The sequence below is a fragment of the Cavia porcellus genome, unplaced genomic scaffold, assembly GCF_034190915.1.
Source record: "Cavia porcellus strain 051 isolate PalLab524CR breed Dunkin Hartley unplaced genomic scaffold, mCavPor4.1 scaffold_2, whole genome shotgun sequence".
Taxonomy (NCBI): domain Eukaryota; kingdom Metazoa; phylum Chordata; class Mammalia; order Rodentia; family Caviidae; genus Cavia; species Cavia porcellus.
Window position 1 is genome coordinate 128862250 of NW_026947485.1, and position 18514 is coordinate 128880763.

Genomic DNA, 18514 nt, shown 5'->3' on the forward strand with positions numbered 1-18514 from the left:
GCGTCCGGCTCGGCTCAGCCCACCGCTCCCCGCACGCTCGCGCCCCGCGAGGGCTCCCGCCGGGACAGCGGCGGCGGCGGCGCGGGCGGCCCGGCCTCGCCGCGCGCTCGGGCTGCGGCCCCGACTCCGACGCGCACTCCGGCCCGGGCCCCGGCTCCTCCAGCGGCGCTCGCGGCCGCCGCTGCTCCAGCGGCGCCTGCAGCCGCGACCTCCTGCTCCTCCTCCCGCTCCGGCTGCTCCGGCTCCGGCTCCGGCTCCGGCTCCGGCTCCGGCTCGTGCTCCCGCTCCGCCGCCGCCGCCGCCCTCGCCGCTTCCTCTATGTCGGCTCAGCCCGCGCGCTGCTGCTGCTGCTGCGCGTAGCCCGAGCGGCCGGCGGGCGCCCGGCGCGGTGAGCGAGTGTGTGCGCGAGTGTGTGTGTGTGAGTGTGTGTGTGTGAGTGTGTGTGCGCGCGGGGGTGCGGGCGAGGCGGAGGGCGAGTGTGTGCGCGCGCCGTGGCCCATGCCCGCCGCCCCCGGCGCTGCGCCCCGCGCCGCTCCCGGCTGCCGCCGCCTGTGCCATTTCTGATTTTGCAACTTGGGGAAGAAGAAAAAAGCGAGAGAAGGGAGCTCGCTCGCCTGGGGGTGGGGAGGGGGGAAGGAGAGAGCGCGGCCCCCCCAGGAACGGCGCGCGGGGGGGAGCGGGCGAGGGGAGCAGAGGTGTTGGGGGGGGGGAGCCTCGGAGCCTGGGGGGGCTGCAAAAAGAGAGAAAGAAAACAGCAGGAACCACAACAAAACGCCAGCAGGGCGGGCGGGCGCGCGGCAGCAGCAGCGGGGCGGCCGAGGCAGTAACGGCGGCGGCGGCGAAGGCGGAGGAGGCAGCGGCCGGTGCCCGGCTCGGGCTCGGCTCCCGCGACCCCGGGGCGCCCGGCGGGCCCCCCGCCCCCTCCCCCTCCCCCCTTCCCCTTCCCCTTCCCCTCCCAGCGCGCCCGCGCGCCCCGCGGCCCTCGGCGAGCAGCTCGGCTCCCCCCAGCGCTCCCCGGGCCCAAAGATATGGCAATGGTAGTTAGCAGCTGGCGAGATCCGCAGGACGACGTGGCCGGGGGCAACCCCGGCGGCCCCAACCCCGCAGCGCAGGCGGCCCGCGGCGGCGGCGGCGGCGCGGGCGAGCAGCAGCAGGCGGGCTCGGGCGCGCCGCACACGCCGCAGACCCCGGGCCAGCCCGGAGCGCCCGCCACCCCCGGCACGGCGGGGGACAAGGGCCAGGGCCCGCCCGGCTCGGGCCAGAGCCAGCAGCACATCGAGTGCGTGGTGTGCGGGGACAAGTCGAGCGGCAAGCACTACGGCCAATTCACCTGCGAGGGCTGCAAAAGTTTCTTCAAGAGGAGCGTCCGCAGGAACTTAACTTACACATGCCGTGCCAACAGGAACTGTCCCATCGACCAGCACCATCGCAACCAGTGCCAATACTGCCGCCTCAAGAAGTGCCTCAAAGTGGGCATGAGGCGGGAAGGTGAATATTTCTTCTCTGCTTCCGTCCCCGCGCTTCGCCCGCCTCCCTGGCTCTTTCTTTCTCTCACCCCGGTGGCTGGTGTGGGGCTGGGGCTCCTGTGGTCCCGGCCTGTCCCAGCTTCCCCTGTCCCCGCTGCTTTCCTCCCCCAGCGCCCCCCCCACCTCGCTGCCGCTGCCTCCCCCTCCCAGCCTGCGCTCCTCTCCCGGCTCCCCCACCCCGCCCGCCGCCTGCTCAGGATTGTGTCCCTGGGACGTGAGCTGTGGCTGCAGATTGTCTCCCTAACCCTGTTGGCTGTGCTCGGTGTGTGTCTCTTTCCCGCGCGTGCGTGAGGATGCTTGGGGCTGTGCTGGCATGAACTTGGGCATGTATGCTCCCCCCCCCAACCAGCGCTGTTTTCTGTGTTTTTTTTCACTCCACTCTTTCCTGCACCTCTTCATATCATTTATTTAAAATGGGAGGGGGGCTGGAGTACCCTGAACCTTAGATTCATTGCTGCCATCCTCCTTTTGCAAGCCTAGCTTGGAAAAAGAGGAGTGAGATTTATTGCACTTGTAGGTCTAATTAGGGGGGAAGAGGGGCTCCTGGCCTGTTCACTGGTTCCTTCTCCTCTTCATGGAGCTGGGGCCGCCTCCTCCAGAGCTGTGGCCTTGTTTTCACCCCTCTACTTTGAAAGGAAAGTTTGTGACTGAATCGTGCTTTCATAGTAGTGTCATTTTTTTAAAAGCATGATACTCATTTTATTTCTTCATCAAACTCCACCCTCTGCTTAAATACTGCATACAAATTACAATTTACAACGGCATTTACTGATCCTTCTGATTTGGCCATAATGCATAGACTGCAGCTGGCATGAGCTTCCACATCATTTAATCTGTGTGTTGTATGGGTTTCTTTTTTTTTTTTCCACAACTTTTGATGTGGTATTTGGATATGCTTCATGTTCATGTGGCAAGAGATGCAGTGATTTTCTTATAAATATATTTAGCTGTTTATAGTTAAAGTTTATCTCCTGACAATCATTAAAGATTGTCTTATCATCAAATTAGTGAACCAGTCAATTTTGCAGAATGCAGATTACTCCTTCTTGTAATTGACTTTAAAATTATATTTTATATGCCACAAGAAAAGAAATTGAATTCCTTCAGATCTCAAGGAGCAGGCAAATATGACGACTTCATTTCTAGCTCCAGGGAGATTTTGTAGGCATCTGGAAAAAAAAAAAATTTTGAATTGTGCTCTCATTTAATTGAAAAATAACTGCCAAGTTCAAAACTATAATTAGAAAAAAAGTATTCTAGCCATTATGTTTCAGGAGCTTAAATTGCACTGGAACTTGCATTGAAATTAGAATCAAAGCAAACTTAAGAAAAAAGTGTACAACCTGAAATACGACAGCTACGTGTACATGGACATATCTATATCAATTGTTGGGGGGAGATTTCAGTACCCCTAACTTTCCCTAAAGTTGTCTTTGTTTACATGGCAATTTAAAACACTGGCACTGTTGAAGAAAAACATACACATTAAAAAAAAAAACTTTGGTCAGCTTTAAGAACTCAAAGCATGCTTACGTTTTGCATTCAGATGGTTAATGAATCCAGTGTTTTTGCAGTTGCAAGCTCGTGCACTCACTGGGCAAAGCTGGCTGCAGGTTGCAGTGACACCACGCAGGACAGACATTAATTATATTCCCCACTTTTTTCAATAATGTTTGGCTACTGTAAGTTCAACTTTTTTTCTTGAAATTTTTCGATTTTCTGTTGCTTTTAATAGCGAGAACTTTGAATGGGGCGACGGGGGAGGAGGGGAGAGGGGAGGGGTGCGGGGTACTTGCTCTCCACTCAAAAGTTGTAAGTGGTTAGTAGGACGTGGACCTCGTATCTGTTGTGAGGATAATTCTATAGCATTTTTAGAGAATATGGAATCATTTTACGTGCAAAACGCTGATTGTTTGCAAATGAAGAGGCCGCTAGGCATTTGCCTTGAACCACAACCTTTCTCAGGTTTCGCCTTATCATTATTATTACTATTATTATTATTAACCCTGCCTTGTTACACTACGGAGGGGTGAGTGGGGTTGCCGTGATCCGTGTGTACCTTCTTGGTGATCTAGGGGTTGGGTGGCACTCTGTGGGCCATTCGGGGCTGGGGGCTATGAAGTCAGGCCTAGTTCCACTGGGGCGGAGGTGGCCAGGGGCGCAGGCTACAGCTGACCACCTCGGACTGCGAAGCTGAAGGGCCTCACCCTGCATCTCCTCGCGGCCTGGGCCACGGCGGGAGAGCCAGGAAGATGCAAGGCGCCGGGCGCCAGTGGCTGCGGGAAGAGCCTCTGCATTGTGTCGGGTGCGCTGCGGCGGCGGCGGCGGCGGCGGCGGTGTTCTGCAAGCCCCTGGATGCACATTGCCTCTTTTCTCTCTCTCTTTTTGTCAGCGGTTCAGCGAGGAAGAATGCCTCCTACCCAGCCCAATCCAGGCCAGTACGCACTCACCAACGGGGACCCCCTCAATGGCCACTGCTACCTGTCCGGCTACATCTCGCTGCTGCTGCGCGCCGAGCCCTACCCCACGTCGCGCTACGGCAGCCAGTGCATGCAGCCCAACAACATCATGGGCATCGAGAACATCTGCGAGCTGGCCGCGCGCCTGCTCTTCAGCGCCGTCGAGTGGGCCCGCAACATCCCCTTCTTCCCGGATCTGCAGATCACCGACCAGGTGTCCCTGCTGCGCCTCACCTGGAGCGAGCTGTTCGTGCTCAACGCGGCCCAGTGCTCCATGCCGCTGCACGTGGCGCCGCTGCTGGCCGCCGCCGGCCTGCACGCCTCGCCCATGTCCGCGGACCGCGTCGTGGCCTTCATGGACCACATCCGCATCTTCCAGGAGCAGGTGGAGAAGCTCAAGGCGCTGCACGTCGACTCCGCCGAGTACAGCTGCCTCAAAGCCATCGTGCTGTTCACGTCAGGTGAGCCGCGGCCGGTGGCGGAGGCCAGGCCAGGCCAGGCCGCGCGGCCAGGGCCCTGCTGCCCGTCCGCCCCGCGCGCGCCCCCAGCAGGGCCGCTCGGACCTGGGCCTGGAGGGGACGCGGGGCCAGGGCGCTGCGCCGCTGCCATCTTGGAGCGCGCCGTGCGGGAGCCGAGCTGCGCGGGTGCGGGCGGCCGGCGCCGGGCCTGGTGGCCGGGACCCCGCGCGGGGCCTGGGCTGCGGCGGTGGCGGCGGCGGCGGCGCGTGAGCGTTGGGGGGAGCCGGGAGGCGCTGCTGCGGACGCGGCTGGCTGCGCGTGAGTGCGGGTGTGTGCGCGCGGTGTGTGTGTGTGTGTGTGTGTGTGTGTGTGTGTGTGTGCGTGCATGTGTGAGCCAGAGCTCAGCGTTTCTGGGGGAGGAGAAGGGAGCAGGAGAACGTGGGAACGTGGCTTTCTACTCTGTGTGGCACGTTCCCTGGATGAGTTTTCCCCGGCAGAAAGAGACACACACAGACAGAGAGATGGAAGGAGAAGAATCCGCACGAATAAATCATAAATAATCCCACTTTATTGCTGCCTGATTTTCCCTTATCGGAAACCATTCATGTTTGCAGTCGCTGAGGTTATTGAGAGTCGTAAAAAATGGATTCGATCTAAACAAGAAAGATAAAAAACAAAAGCAATACTGTAGAACCCGCAAGTACGAGAGGATTCCCGGCCCCCCGAGATAAATTTCAGAGCTATGCAAAACCCATGAACCCTGGAAATTTAAAAGAGTGCCTTTAAAATATCAAATTAAGTGTAGGCGGTGGTAACATGCATGTTAACAATTTCTCTTATGATAGATGTTTCAAATTAACTTCCAGGAAAGTGTATTAATGTTGCCTTTGAAGGGCTCTGGTCTGAGCCTCTGAGAACACTACTCGCCTTTTATTATTGTAACCTGCAAGAGGGAAACATATAAACACCCGTACAGCAGGTAACGGGGGGAAATATAAACAAAGCCAGAAAGGTGGGGAACAGAGCCACTCAGGCTGGGACTTGGGCCTTGCACACTGTGAGCAGAGTGAGCTGCAGTTTTACCATGGTTATTAGCACTATTGTTTTTAATTCCTGCGTTTGGAGAACAAATAAACCATTCTAATAAATCTATCCGAGAGCCAGGCCCTCCAAAGGCCAAATTAAAACCATTCTTGAGCAGAGATGGCACAAGCTCCTTTCCCAAGGCATTGTGGAACAGTAATCGGTGGGATAATCTATCAATATTTCTTGGCTTTCATGCGTGAAGAATCGTATTTACATTGTATTAAAATGACTCTTAAATTTGCACAATATTGTAATGTTGCAAATGTAGTATTAATATCGATCTGAACAGCAGATAATTTATTTAGACAAGAGCATCTCATTTGTATGCAGGGTGGCCAGAGCCATGGACTTGGACTGCCCCCTTTTACTTTCACTGCAAATGCAGGTCCACTGGTGAGAGAGGGAGTTATTCTTTGCAAGAGGATAAACTGGGAACCTTAAAACAAATGGAAGATTTATTGAATTGCCTCCTCGGTGTTTGAATGCATTTTATCTTAATAAGTCTTCTTGATGGAAACGTGTTTTTCAAAAGTGACAAAGAGCCTGGGAAGCAGCGACCAGGCTGCTTCAGCTCTGGCAGGCCTGGGGCCTGGCTGGCTCTCCACCACCCGGCTCTTAAGCCAAACTCATCAGGAAGCGAGCCAGTGTCAGGGAAGCTGGGGGTTTAAAATCTCATCCAGTGAGGTGTCTGGAAGCAGAAATGTAACTTGGAGCCGGACAGAGGTCCTCTCAAGAAAGGTTTCCCCTCCCTTTTCCTAGTCCCCCCTCATCGAGGTTCTTTGAACCCCTTTGACTTTGCTGATCTCATGCCCTTTCCCAGAGAGAGGCGAGGACTGTGCAGGCTGCAGGGAACATTGTGGAATTATTCATGCTTTTCTTTTAACTTTCCATCCTAAAACATTCCTGTCAGAAGTGTTCCTTAAAAAAAAAAAAGTAGTTTTCCTAAGAAGTTTCTTAAACCAAGTCTTCAAGGTGCAAGGGGTCCCTAGAAGTGAACAATAACATTATTTTGCTGGAAAATTGCGAGCAGAATATCTGAAAATGGAAATAGAGCTGTCAGTAGTAATTCAGCCCCCCTCCTCCATACACCACATTTCCACTTTTGACTAAACTTGTTTTGATTGCCAGCCAGAAGGGAATTCATGGGAAGCCTTCTCAAAGTCATCCAACTTTTAAGCAAACTTTGAATGATGGAAAAGACAGTTTTAGACATATTGTCCAACGTGGTTTGCTCTGGCTAAGTATTTGAAGCTGGCATGGGGGTCCCCTGTGGTGGTTTTCACATTTGGCCTCCGGATGGTATGTTTAATCCTTAATATTCTGGACAGCATCCAAGGACTAGGTCGTGACCTGAACTTACTTTTAAAAAAATACATTAATTCATACACCTAAATATTCCTTCAAATAAATGAGACCATCTTTGAAAGGACCCATCTAGTTAACATAAATACAATAAATCCATTTTCAGCACAATAATAACTTTGATTTCTAGTTATGGCAGCTGATTACATCTATATTTCCTGAACACTAAATTCTTCTGAATGCACAACATGAAATACATTCTCTGCACTACAAAGGCTAAGCCGGGAGGGCCTGAGCAGTAATGGTTATTTATTTACATAATTTCTTTTCCATACACTGTAAAAGAAATATTGAGGGTTCCCACATTGACACTACCATATAAAAAGTGAGACATGGATTTTGCACATTCTTCCTCCTTTTCTTATCAGAACTATAACTCTCAGAGTGTAAATATCACCTGCATTGTAGCCCCTGCCAGCCTAGCTTTGCCACTGTATATCCCAGTTGCTATGAGAGCCCCATGATCTGTCCACAGCTGGGAGAATCCTTTTGCAAGAGGGTGAATAAATACTGTAGGTGCAAAGCCAGGCCAGAACCAGGGCTCCTGCCCAAGCAGCATCACAGGGCAGGCCAGCTGGTAACCTGGCAAGTGAGCCCAGCTGCAGGCACTCTACCTTCTTTGAGAAAAGAAATGGAAGCAGCCAGCACAGGGCCCAGGCACATCTTTCCTGGGCTTTTCTGTCTTGGAGTAGCCCATGTATGTTGTGGTTGGAAAATGACCTTGCACTTCAGGAACTCTAGTGATAAATATCAGATAAATGTTTTAGTAACCTGAGGGATACCATAGGGACCTTTTTCAGAAATCTGCCGGAGTATCTATCATTGGGTCCTTTTTAAGTTGCATTGCGTGTCTCTGGGGTGATCCATGGGTTCATGGACAGATAAGGCATGAAAAGCAAGATTGGTGTAAGATTTACATAAATATGTGTCCATGTTGTGGCCATTTGATGGAGCCAGGTTAGCAGTGGGGTCAAGGGCAGCCCTTAGTCTGCACAACCAAGCCCCACAGAACTCCTGCCTTGGCCCTACTGTGGTAAAACCTCACTGGCTTCCCAAGGCAAGCCAGTATGGATGCATGCACCCAGCGAGCTGGAGTAATTAGACATCTGAGAGGAACCCAGTCTGAACTGGAGGTCAAAGGGTACTTGCCTCAGAAGTTCTTGAGTTATGGCTAGTTTTATTTGTATTTTTGCTCTAGGCCATAACCTTATAGATGAAGGTGTTAGATGCTTTGTAAATCCTAGTTCTTGAACTATAAGGACAAAAAACTTAGAAATTTAGCCGACACTGGTTTTGCTTTGAATCATTTGTTATGTCTTCTTAAGGTCACATCTGCCCATTCACAATTATACCATGTCCTTTTGAGGACAGACCATGCATGAATTGCTCCCCAGATCTATATATTAGCAAACTCTGTCTTTGATCTCTTGTCAACCTGGTTAAGGGTTCCTCTGTGATCTTCCTGTTTTTAAAATATTTATTAATAATACAAGAAACAACATGGGTATTTGAACTAAGAAGGAAGCCTTTCCTCTGTTCCTCTGACTCCGCCATCCCCTCCATGTGCTTGCCCCTGGTTAGTTGATATAGTAAATCATCTGTCTTAAAATATTTTCAGACAACCAAGAAGGGCCTTGGTTGGTGTGAAATTTTGAGGTGCCATCATTGTGTGGAGCTGCTTTTTTCTCCTTGGGCCTCCCCCACTCCCAGATCCTCCTTCACCCTCCACTTCCTGGGCAGCAGCAGCTGCCCCCCACCCAGCTTTGTGTCTGATCCCTGAAGATGTCTCCTTTCCGAAGCCTGGAGTAACTGAGCCATATTCCTCCTGATTAGTATACAGCTTACAGAGATGTGACCAATTTTCAATTACTTGATCTCTAGCACAGATAGAAGTGTACACTCTCACAGAGGATTTGCTGCAGAGTCCTTGCTTGCATAGATAGTGGATCTCAAATCCTATATTGCTAAAGCATGGGTTTGATCTGATTCTAGGCAGTTCCTTACCCCTGCCTACACGTGCGCTCACTACACAATCCCGGTTCTCCTTGAGCTTTCTGGCTGGGGTCATTGGATTTGAGAAGACTCCGAGAAACCTTTAAGAACTGCCTCAAAGCTATATATTTCTACAGGGGTCCTGAACACCCTGGAATCAGGAGCAAAAGGGGCAAAAGTCCTCCCTTTAATGAGTACAACCAGAAATACGCTCCCCTGCAGGCGAGGACAGGTCGCTATCCACAGCAAACATGGCCCCAGTGTCGTACATTATTTACTCCAAAGGTGAAGCAAGAAAAACAAAGAGAGGAAAGGGGATGCTGCTTGTGCGTGCGTGCGTGTGTGTGTGTGTGTGTGTGTGTGTGTGTGTGTGTGTGTGTGTCTGCAGCGTCCCAGGGCCAGGTGGGGGTTTGATTTATTTTTATTGGTATGGGAGCTGGGGGCAGGGGAAGATTTTCTTTCCCCTTCCTGTTTTTCTTCTTGCTTTTCTCCCTGAAATAAAAATTGATAGCATGTTTTTCGTGGCCCTGCTGCTCCCTGGCTTAACCGTATGCCTCCTTTCCCTGTCTCTTCCTCCTGTGCCCCTGCGGGCAGATGCCTGTGGCCTGTCGGATGCAGCCCACATCGAGAGCCTGCAGGAGAAGTCCCAGTGTGCCCTGGAGGAGTACGTGAGGAGCCAGTACCCCAACCAGCCAAGCCGTTTTGGCAAACTGCTGCTGCGACTGCCCTCCCTGCGCACCGTGTCCTCCTCCGTCATCGAGCAGCTCTTCTTCGTCCGTTTGGTAGGTAAAACCCCCATCGAAACTCTTATCCGAGATATGTTACTGTCTGGGAGCAGCTTCAACTGGCCTTACATGTCCATCCAGTGCTCCTAGAGCTCGGCAGGTTCCACCGCCCCTGCCCCCTCCCCTAGAGATGGAGAGACTCCTGAGGGCCAAGGACTCCGAAGCCTTAGGGGCTGCAAGTGCTGAGAGCCAGGCAGGCCAGGGGGAGGGGGCTGGGGACAGGTGCCCGCCCCGCAGCAGTGCACCATGCGAGCGAGCGAGCGCTACAAATCAGGAGAAAGAGACTCTCTTAGGATCAGATCTGTGAGCACGTTGGAAAGGGAAGAAAGAGGATCTTGTGTCTAGTGAGAAAATGAAAAAAAAATTTGGAAGAGAGGACCATTGAGAATTTTAATAAAACAGAAGGAAACTAATGGACCTTCCAGGATTTATTGTGGACGGCTGTGGATATATTCTGTACAGAAAACAACACCTATGGAAGTGGACTGAATCCTATGTAGAAACACACACACAGACACACCGAACATTGTTATTCATTTTGTAAAATACTAGTCTTTATTTTCATTTTTTGTAAAATTTAAACATCGTATGCGCATAAAAAAGGAAACAAGAATTAGGGGAAAATAACATTTTCCAAATAATTATAAAAATTGTCCTGTGTCTATGTATCTATATCTGTTTTGTATTTTTTTCTGGTTCCAAACCAGATTTCCTGTGATTCTATACTAATAATTTTTGATATAACCCTTTGCTTCTTATAATGAGTGCGATATATGTTGTCGAGACTGTTCTTCAAGAATTAAAATTGAAGTGAAAATTTAAACAAAAATAAAAGAATTTAGCAAAACCCATGTGTCTTGTTGCTTAAGTAATGTTATTAGTGCAAAAGAAACCCCTTCCACTTGAACTGTTGTGGAAAACTGGAGTGTTTTTTCGGGAGTGGGGAGAGACGTTTAAAGTCCAATACCAAGTTGGCAATGCTCATTTCCTACAACTAGCTGTTGGCCTAGCTTTATGCGCAGGGCCAGGTTGTGTGCGGGCTGGGTCTGCCGGCAGGACAGGGAAGGATACCTGAATCCCAGACAGCAGCCGGCAGGGCGCTTGGGCCGGCCGGGTCACCCAGCGCCACGGCTAGGGCAGCATCTGGGCCTGACCGCAGGTGGCTACGTTCTGTTCTGCGCTGGAGAGGTTTTGGAGCAATGCAAGGCCCAGGCCGGGTGCTGGGGAGCAGTTAGAAGAGGGACGCCTGCCCTGAGGCCTCTGAGCCCTGTGCCAGTTAGGAGGTTTGGGGCAGTTAGTGGCTTCCACATCCCCCAGCTCGGGATGGAGCCTCAGCGCTGGGATACCTAATTCTACAGTCCGCTTAAGGCCTGGCTGTGCCTTGTGCTTCCCTCCAGATCCCATCGCAGGGGGTCCCAAGAGGGTTCTGGCACCCGGATGGGCAGGCACAAGGCCCCCTCACCCCCTGCATCCGATGTGGCACTTAGCAGGGTGCCGATCTGGAACCCAGGAGCTGGGGTCAGCAGCACCTGAGCGAGCCTCTCTCCGAGGACGCTTTTTTGGGGCTCTTGCCCCTGGCAGGGCATAAACCTCCCTGTGAGGCCTCTGGCTTGGTATGCGTGGGGGGCAGCTCTCTGTAACAGCTTTCAGAGCATGAATGTTTTATAGGATCTGAGCTGGAGCTGTGAGAACACATACTGCCAAGGGAGCTCTTTCTTAACGTATTAATAAAGCCAGATCTTTAAAAATAACACCTCTCACCCGTCCCCCTCCCCCTAGCCCCAGACAGTCCCGGATGAGGCAAGCTCTTCACTTTCAGAAGTCACTGGCAATGTTTTGCTTTCAGTTTGCCGGTCTAGAAGTCTCTAGGTCCTCCCCCTCCAAAATGTATTAACAAGCTCCTACACTCCACGCAACCCGCTTGAGGTTTCTGATATTTTGGGATGCAGCGCAGCATGGGCAGTGCCCAGCAGACTGTGGAGATGCCCCCGCACACCCAAGATTAGAGGGCAAGATGGCAGGTGGTGGCCTGAGTGAGGGTGGCTGGATCCACAAAGCCTGGACCCCCCAACACTTTCCTCATTTTCTGCCCCAGGCCCAGGGGCATCTTACAGCTGAAAGTGACTTTCCTGTAGGTTGGACACCTAAGACCAGAGAGGTGTGCAGAGACATGCTGCTTAACCGCTGGTGGCGGGGAAACTCTCCATCCCAGTCACACTGCTTTTCCTGTCTTGGGGTGTGGTGGGCTGCTGCTAAGGGGCTGGCTTGGGAGAGGGGAGCAGGTTCCCTCCCAGAGCTCATGGATCTTTCCTGCCTTTCTGGAAATGAGATGTAAATATATTCATTATGGTGTGATCCCTCTGATGAAAACAGATAAACATTTTCGTAGGTCGGAAATGTACTTTTCAATTAATTTCAATATGGAGGCCTGAATACAAGGCCGCTAGTATGGAGACTGAGAGCAAAGGCCAGTGACATAGGAGTGCTTGCTCTGGTGTTCAGAGGTGACAGTGGACCCTTGACTTTTGCTCTTGGGTCCAGAGGTTTGCTCAGGATCAGTGCAATTGAGGCTGCTTTTATAAACTCTGATGGGGCCAATCTACCCAGCAAAGGGGGAGGCAGGCCTTCCCGTGGACTCCCTTGTGGGCTCTTCCAGGAGCCCTGTGGCCGGGAAAATAGGAGCAAACGGGGGTCCTTTCAGCAGTGGATTTCTCTGTTGTCTCTTCAATTGCTGGGGTGCCCTTCTCCTTTTGCCTCTGTAATATACCCAGAGAAATACTGGTATTGCCAGAATCAGAGATCTCTGTCTCATTAAGAGACAGAGCCTCTCAAGGACTCAGGCTATGCAAGCCCAAAGGCCTTGCACACTCAAGGCACGGAAAGGATTCAGGAATCTCCTCCTGCTAGGGGAAAATTTAGGAACCACCAAAGCAGCATCTAAAGGAAGGGCTAAGCCTTGTGACAACTGGGAATCCAGCTCTCCACATTGACATCTCTCTCCACCTCCTACTGGCCTCACCACTGTGTCTGTCTCTGGGGCTTAGGAAGGCCGCAGTGACTGAAAGAGCAGACACTTTCAGCTGTAAGATGCCCCTAGGAAGGGAAGGGGAGGGCCCAGGCCTCAGGAATAACCAGGCTGCCCTGACTGCACCCAGGGGCTTTCTCTGGGTTTTGGTCACTGCTGGCCCAGGACCTGGACAGGAAGCAAGGTGGAGTAGGTGGGGATCTCTCCTGCCTGGGTATCAGCCAGGAGGCCCCTGGGCCAGCCTCCATGCCAGGCACCAGGGGGAGCCATGGAACTCAGGTGCGAGGCTGCATGCTGGTGTGGGCCAGATGGTTAGTTGCCTTTGCCTGGAGCCTGGAGCTCTGCCTAGGCCTGGGCCCGGCCATGCTGTGGGAGTTCGAAAGAGTCTGAATGTAGAGCTAGGTACGGGGTCCAGGTAAAACCAATGGCTTCTCTGGGCCAGAGAAAATACAGCTCACCAGTTTGAGAGCAGCTCACCTAAAAGGACTTCACTCTCGAAATTACCTGTGACCCTGGATTTTCTGTGCTTTATTCTAGCTTGAACACTTGCTGGACAGCTGAGAACTTTAAGGACTTTGAAATCAGTTTCAACTACTTTAGCTACAAGCTTTGCTGCAAGCATCTGAAAGGCCATCTCAGGAGTCCTGTTCTCTAGGACAATTAGGGAACAGGGCTGAGCCTTTCTGGCACCACCTGGGAGGAAACTATGACCTTAAATTCACCCCGCTGTCCTACATATCCTGGGACCAACTGGGTGGAAGGAAGTCCAGGGGTGGGGATGCAGGTCCTATCCACCAGGACCATTGGGGGTCCAGGTCTCTGCTGCTGGAGTTGGGCAGGGTTTAACTCTGGCAGCAGCACATGGAGGACTCTGGGAGGTCCAACTGCTCTGAGAGGTCCAACTGTCAGGGGAGCTTGGGATCTAAAGCCTGGCCATTCATAACCCACTTGAGCTTGTCTCCTTGGAGCATTCAAAAAAATATATTTAAAACATATTCTTTCTCCTCTTCCTGGACTCGTAGGCACACCTTATATTCCTACAGTGGCTGAATCGCCTCCCAGGATCTCTGTGATTCCTTGGAAGAAATCACCTGAATATCTCTGCGAATAGGAGACCAGGAGGAGCAGGGTGGGGAGAGAGTCGAGGGGACCACAAGTGGGAACTAATAAAACTCTTGTTAAAGGGCCTGCTTGGGATCCCTGGTGTCACTGGGCCTTTTCCTTGGGAAACCAAGGAGTTGTATTCCTAAATGAGTTAAAGACCCATTTACCTCTGTCGTGTTCTATTCATCAAGCCACAAGTTGAGAGTTCCTAACATGAAACTATTTGTTTGCTTACACAACCAGCTGGGTGCAATTTCACGTCTGAGATATCTATCTGAAAGCGCCTCTCATTTATTATCTCTCCTTGTCAGCGAATCCATTTTCCAGGCCCCCTCCCCCCTTTGGAGTTTACTTTATTTATTTATTTATTCATTCATTCATTATTATTTGTGGGGGAAACTTCTCTGTCAGGCAGGACCTTGCGCTGGGATGCTCCGTAGGAAGCAGCAGCTCCTGGTGCAGGTTGGTTGTTCGTGCCCAGTGCTCAAGCAAGGCTACAGCTGACCTAGGCTGGCTGGTGGGCCAGCCTGGGCATGGGGTGGGCCTGGCTGGACACTGCAGAGCCGCTCCATTGTCTTGCCTGATATCCTGCTCCCAGCCCCACCCCACCCTGCGTCAACTTCAACCACCTGTGTGAGGAAGGGGCCATGGAGGTGGGGGGTCGGGAAGTGAACCCAGGAACCTTTCCCCAAGAGGGGGACTCCAGATTTGGGTTGGATCCATGCTTTCACAAAGCCTCACCTAGTCCCATGGGGCCAATTTCTTCTCCCTGGCCGGCCGGAGGCAGAGTGAGTAGCCAAGATGTAAATAGTTACGTGATGGGTTGGGGGAGGGGGAGGTACATTTATTGTGTGTGCGGAGGGGAGAAGGCTGCACGTGGTTTCAATTTTGAAGCACAAAGAAATAACATGCAATGCAGAAAATAGGTTTATGAATGTAATTGAGAGGAAAGAAAACAATTAACACGGTGCAGGGTTGCACACTTGATTCCCCACCCCTTGCTTTCCCTTCTACCCCAATTTTGAAAAATCCGGATCTTGTGAATAGAGTGGGTCTAGGCAGTTGGATCCCGCTGACAGGGGAACCCCTGATGGGAATCTCAGTGATAGCTAGATAATGGTGTCTATCCATCTCCTGGACTGCTAGGGCCTCCCAGCTGAAAGCGAGGGATCAAACCCCAAAGTCCAGCTTATAAAATACCCTCAATTGTCAGGAAACAAGCAGAAAGGGGAGGAGGGCAAAAGGAGAAAGATAGAGAGAGATAGCGAGGGATTTCTTTAAGAAGCCCAGGCTGGTCCCTGCAAGCTATCCTATTGTGTTGATTTAGGAAGACATTTGCTGTATATAACGTTTAAGGCTGATAATATCATTGCGCAGCCAGATAAATAAAGCGTTGGCCCAACGGTGGGGTCAGCGATCGATCTTGGGCTCAGAGGAAAAAGGAGAGAGACAGGGTCGTGCACGAGGCTGGTCTGTGTGCTTGTCAGGCAGCGAGCAGGAGCGGGAGCCCGGGTGTATGTGCTCGTCAGGGTGTGCGAGAGGGAGAACCAAGTCTTCAGCTGGCCAACAGGCTCATTAGCATTCCTAACCCATGGACCTGCGCTGACAACTAACAGAGATATCCCGCTCACACCAGGCCTCCTCTCCTTTTGTCTCCAGATCTGGAAGAGAGAAAGATTTCTCGGTGGAAACTGGAGACTGAACTTCCATAGGAGTGTCAGAGAGATTCAAGGTTTTCCTTTTTTGCGGGGGGCGGGAGAGGGTGGAAGAAAAAAACGAGCCACCAATATTTTGCCTGATCTTTTACTCTGCCTTAAACAACTTCCCTCCTCACGGGGAACTTTTTTTCTTTTTTTTCTTTTTTCTCTCAAAATGCAATATGCTTGTGAAATGCCAAGCTTAAGTAAATGAGAGAGAAAATCCGCTGGAAATATCTTGCTATTTCTCCTGTTATCCAGGAAGAGAGGTGGCTGGGTGTGTGTCTGGCTCCTATACGCCTGCAAAGCTGGTACTTTTAAAGACTCGAAGGACACAGCGGCCAGGGGTGGCTGGAGCTTTTTGTTTCTCTTCTTTCTTCTGCTTGGTTTTGTCTCGTTATGGAATAAAGTTAATTTCTATAATAAACATTCTGCTTATTACCTCCGTCACTCCCCATTGTTTTAAAATAAAACATCTTTCGAAGTTGTGAAGGATCTGATTTTGAATTAATTACCAGAAAAATGTAATTTCAGATGCCCCTACTATTCTGAGAGACATTTGAAAATGACACCCATTTGTGTGGGTTTTTTTCACCCTCACACCTATTTGGTGGGAGTCCCTTTACCCTGTCTCTCAGGGATAAATATGTATCCACTTTGCTCTCCTAGATCCTGTTCCTTGAACTCCACCAAACTAGGCGGATAGTTTTACATGGGAGTGTACAAATTATCCCATGTTGACAGATGTTTGTCACTTAGTAACTTCTTTCCAAGTTTTCTCCCCTCCCTAAGCTTTCTTTCCAGCTTGCTTTGTTGTTTTAAAATATGCACGTCTCTCACTGGAATGCCAGTCACGAGTGCAAACTTTGTGTCCAACCTCCCACAAGAAATGATCCTTTTAGAGGGAACTCGATATGTCTCAATCTGCACTTCACTCAAAGCCTCTGGGTACCGGCCACTCACTGATTCTGGCTCCAAAATAACTCAGCAGAAACGAGTTTCCAACTAAAAATCCCCTCGAATGTCTCCCAGGGAAGAAATATAGCTCCTATAATTAAAGGAGGCAACGGCCGAGGGGGAATGCAGCCGGCAGCCAAACAAAAAAAGTAAGAGTTTTATTTATTTGCTGACTGAACTTGGGTTGTCATGACCAGCAGGTTTACCCACACCAGCAGTGCTGGAGGTATGCAGCCTTCCAACACAGCAGGCGGGGATGAAGGGAAGGGGGTGATGACCTAGCACAGGGAGGAGCAAGCACAGAGACCAGGCCAACTTTGGGAAGAGACTTCTGGGGGACAATGCACAGAAATCTCCTAGCACTGGATTTGAGTTTAAAAAATTTTTTGAAAAGTTGTAACTGAAGAATATGGGGGGGGGGCTCAGAGGAGATGAAGGAGTAATTACAGTAAACTCTTAAATGTGGGGTAGCATCAGGAAAAGGACTCTAACTGCTTTCCCCAGAAAAGTAATGTGACAGCAGGGAAATTATTAGCTGTGCTGTGTGTGGCAATCCGGCGTGTGGGGGGCGGGAGGATGGAGGGAGGATGGAGACCAGGGAAGAATTTCCAGGACTCCAAGCAAAAGTGCCTTGAGGAGCCAGGAGCCTGCCACCCTCCTTGGCAAAAGTTGCCCAGGAGGTGTGGATGGGGAGTCTCCTGTAGAAGACCTCATCTTTGCACTTTATTTTAATTAGTTTCGTCTCAGAGAGCTGATTCTGGCATCAGAACCGCTCACGGGGTGACTCTGCTCTCGCGGGGCGCAGAACACCCCCCAGGCTCTCAGACCACCCTCCGGAGAGGAGGTGGTGATGGTTGCGCGCTTCAGAACAGAAGGAGGACGCAGGCCGGGCAGCTCATTTCTATTAAAAAGGCCAAACTTTAGCTGTGATGAAAAACAGATGAATTTTTTTCCGCCCTCTCTCTGAAACAGTTACTTTCTTTTACTGATGTGAAGTGACGTCAGCGATGCCTGCCCTATCCCCTTGGAGAGAAGGGCGAGAGGAGGAGGGATGGAAGGAAGGAAGCAGGGAACTGGGAGGAAAAGCTAGAGAAAGAGAGAAAGAGGAGCTGGGAGAACGGGGACCCGATGGAAGGGGAGAGGGGATGGAGTTGACATCCCACAGGGCTCTGGCCAGGATTCCACAGAGTGGGCCAAACAGTGATTGAGAGGCCGGTGGCGGCTCGGACACCACCTCCTCCCCTCCGCCGATCTACATATTCTAACATATGGAAAGCTTACAGGCCCTGTGCACTTATAGAAGCCGATAATGCATTAGCTCTCAGCAATATTTACAGCGCCACTTTTAATACACACCAGATGGTTCGCGACTGTGCCGCCTCAGCCAGCTCACTCCTCGGTTTTTACTCGGCGGCACTTTGTTGCAATTACGCTCCATGCTGAGACCAATTTTATTGGTGACCTATTTTTCATATTTGCAGCATTTTATATTAAAAACCTCCTCCCTGGCCTTTTTTTTTTTTTTTTTTTTTTTTTTTTTTTGTGCAAAGGCCAGCGCTCAGGCAGGGAGAGCTTTAAGAGGACAGCGGTGCAGTCGAGGTGGATATTAATATTTATCGTGATGTTCCATGCCTCAGGTTGAAGTGAGTAAAGCCGATAGACATAAGTACTCCGGTCATTATGTTTGTTCACTCACCCCCTGTTTGTCAGACCCCCACGGACCGTCTACACGGCGCGCCCGCCTCAGAGTCAATACACCGGACCATAAATATTGTATTCCATTAATTATCACGCCACTGGCTTATCCGGGGCGCCGGCGTCCTCCAGCGACCAGGGCAAATGAGGACGCTTCCCGAGCGCGCTTGCAGGCCGGGAGCCCCGCCGCAGTGGCCGCGGTGCCTGGGAATTCCCGGCGCGGCGCGGCGCCGGCTCTGTGCGCCCAGGCCTGGGGCCGCGCGCCGAAGGCGAAGGCGGGGCGGTGGCGCTGCCCGACGCCGCCAGGAGCGCTCGGTACCTGTTATCTCGCCACGCAGAAGGCCGCAGGGAGAAGCCCATTTGGCACG

General features: G+C 51.5%; 1 protein-coding gene and 1 long non-coding RNA gene across 5 annotated transcripts in view; both read left to right on the forward strand.

Moving 5' to 3' along the window:
* Positions 1–881: 881 nt before the first annotated feature.
* Positions 882–10515, forward strand: Nr2f1 (nuclear receptor subfamily 2 group F member 1). 3 transcript variants are annotated; one of them, XM_063245334.1, is made up of 3 exons: positions 882–1488; positions 3919–4446; positions 9478–10515. In XM_063245334.1, the coding sequence occupies exons 1-3, from the start codon at positions 1029–1031 to the stop codon at positions 9756–9758; spliced, it is 1269 nt and encodes a 422-aa protein (XP_063101404.1). In that variant the 5' UTR covers positions 882–1028; the 3' UTR covers positions 9759–10515. The 3 variants fall into 3 exon arrangements, with proteins under 3 accessions (XP_063101404.1, XP_063101406.1, XP_063101405.1); XM_063245336.1 differs by lacking the exon at positions 882–1488 and adding an exon at positions 1512–3208; XM_063245335.1 differs by lacking the exon at positions 882–1488 and adding an exon at positions 3317–3491.
* Positions 10516–16383: 5868 nt separating this feature from the next.
* LOC111754443 (uncharacterized) overlaps positions 16384–18514 on the forward strand; it is a 30314-nt gene continuing 28183 nt past the window's right edge. The window contains exon 1 of one of the 2 annotated variants that reach the window (XR_010046422.1): positions 16384–16600. This is a non-coding gene — a long non-coding RNA (uncharacterized LOC111754443). The remainder of the gene's footprint in view (positions 16601–18514) is intronic. The other variant, XR_010046423.1, reaches the window with a different exon arrangement.

Excerpts from the sequence above, each read along its gene's own strand:
- Nr2f1 (XM_063245334.1), top strand. The coding sequence starts at position 1,029 with ATGGCAATGGTAGTTAGCAGCTGGCGAGATCCGCAGGACGACGTGGCC. Across the intron at positions 1,489-3,918 it reads AGTGGGCATGAGGCGGGAAG|CGGTTCAGCGAGGAAGAATG; the intron begins GTGAATATTTCT and ends TCTTTTTGTCAG. Across the intron at positions 4,447-9,477 it reads CATCGTGCTGTTCACGTCAG|ATGCCTGTGGCCTGTCGGAT; the intron begins GTGAGCCGCGGC and ends CCCTGCGGGCAG.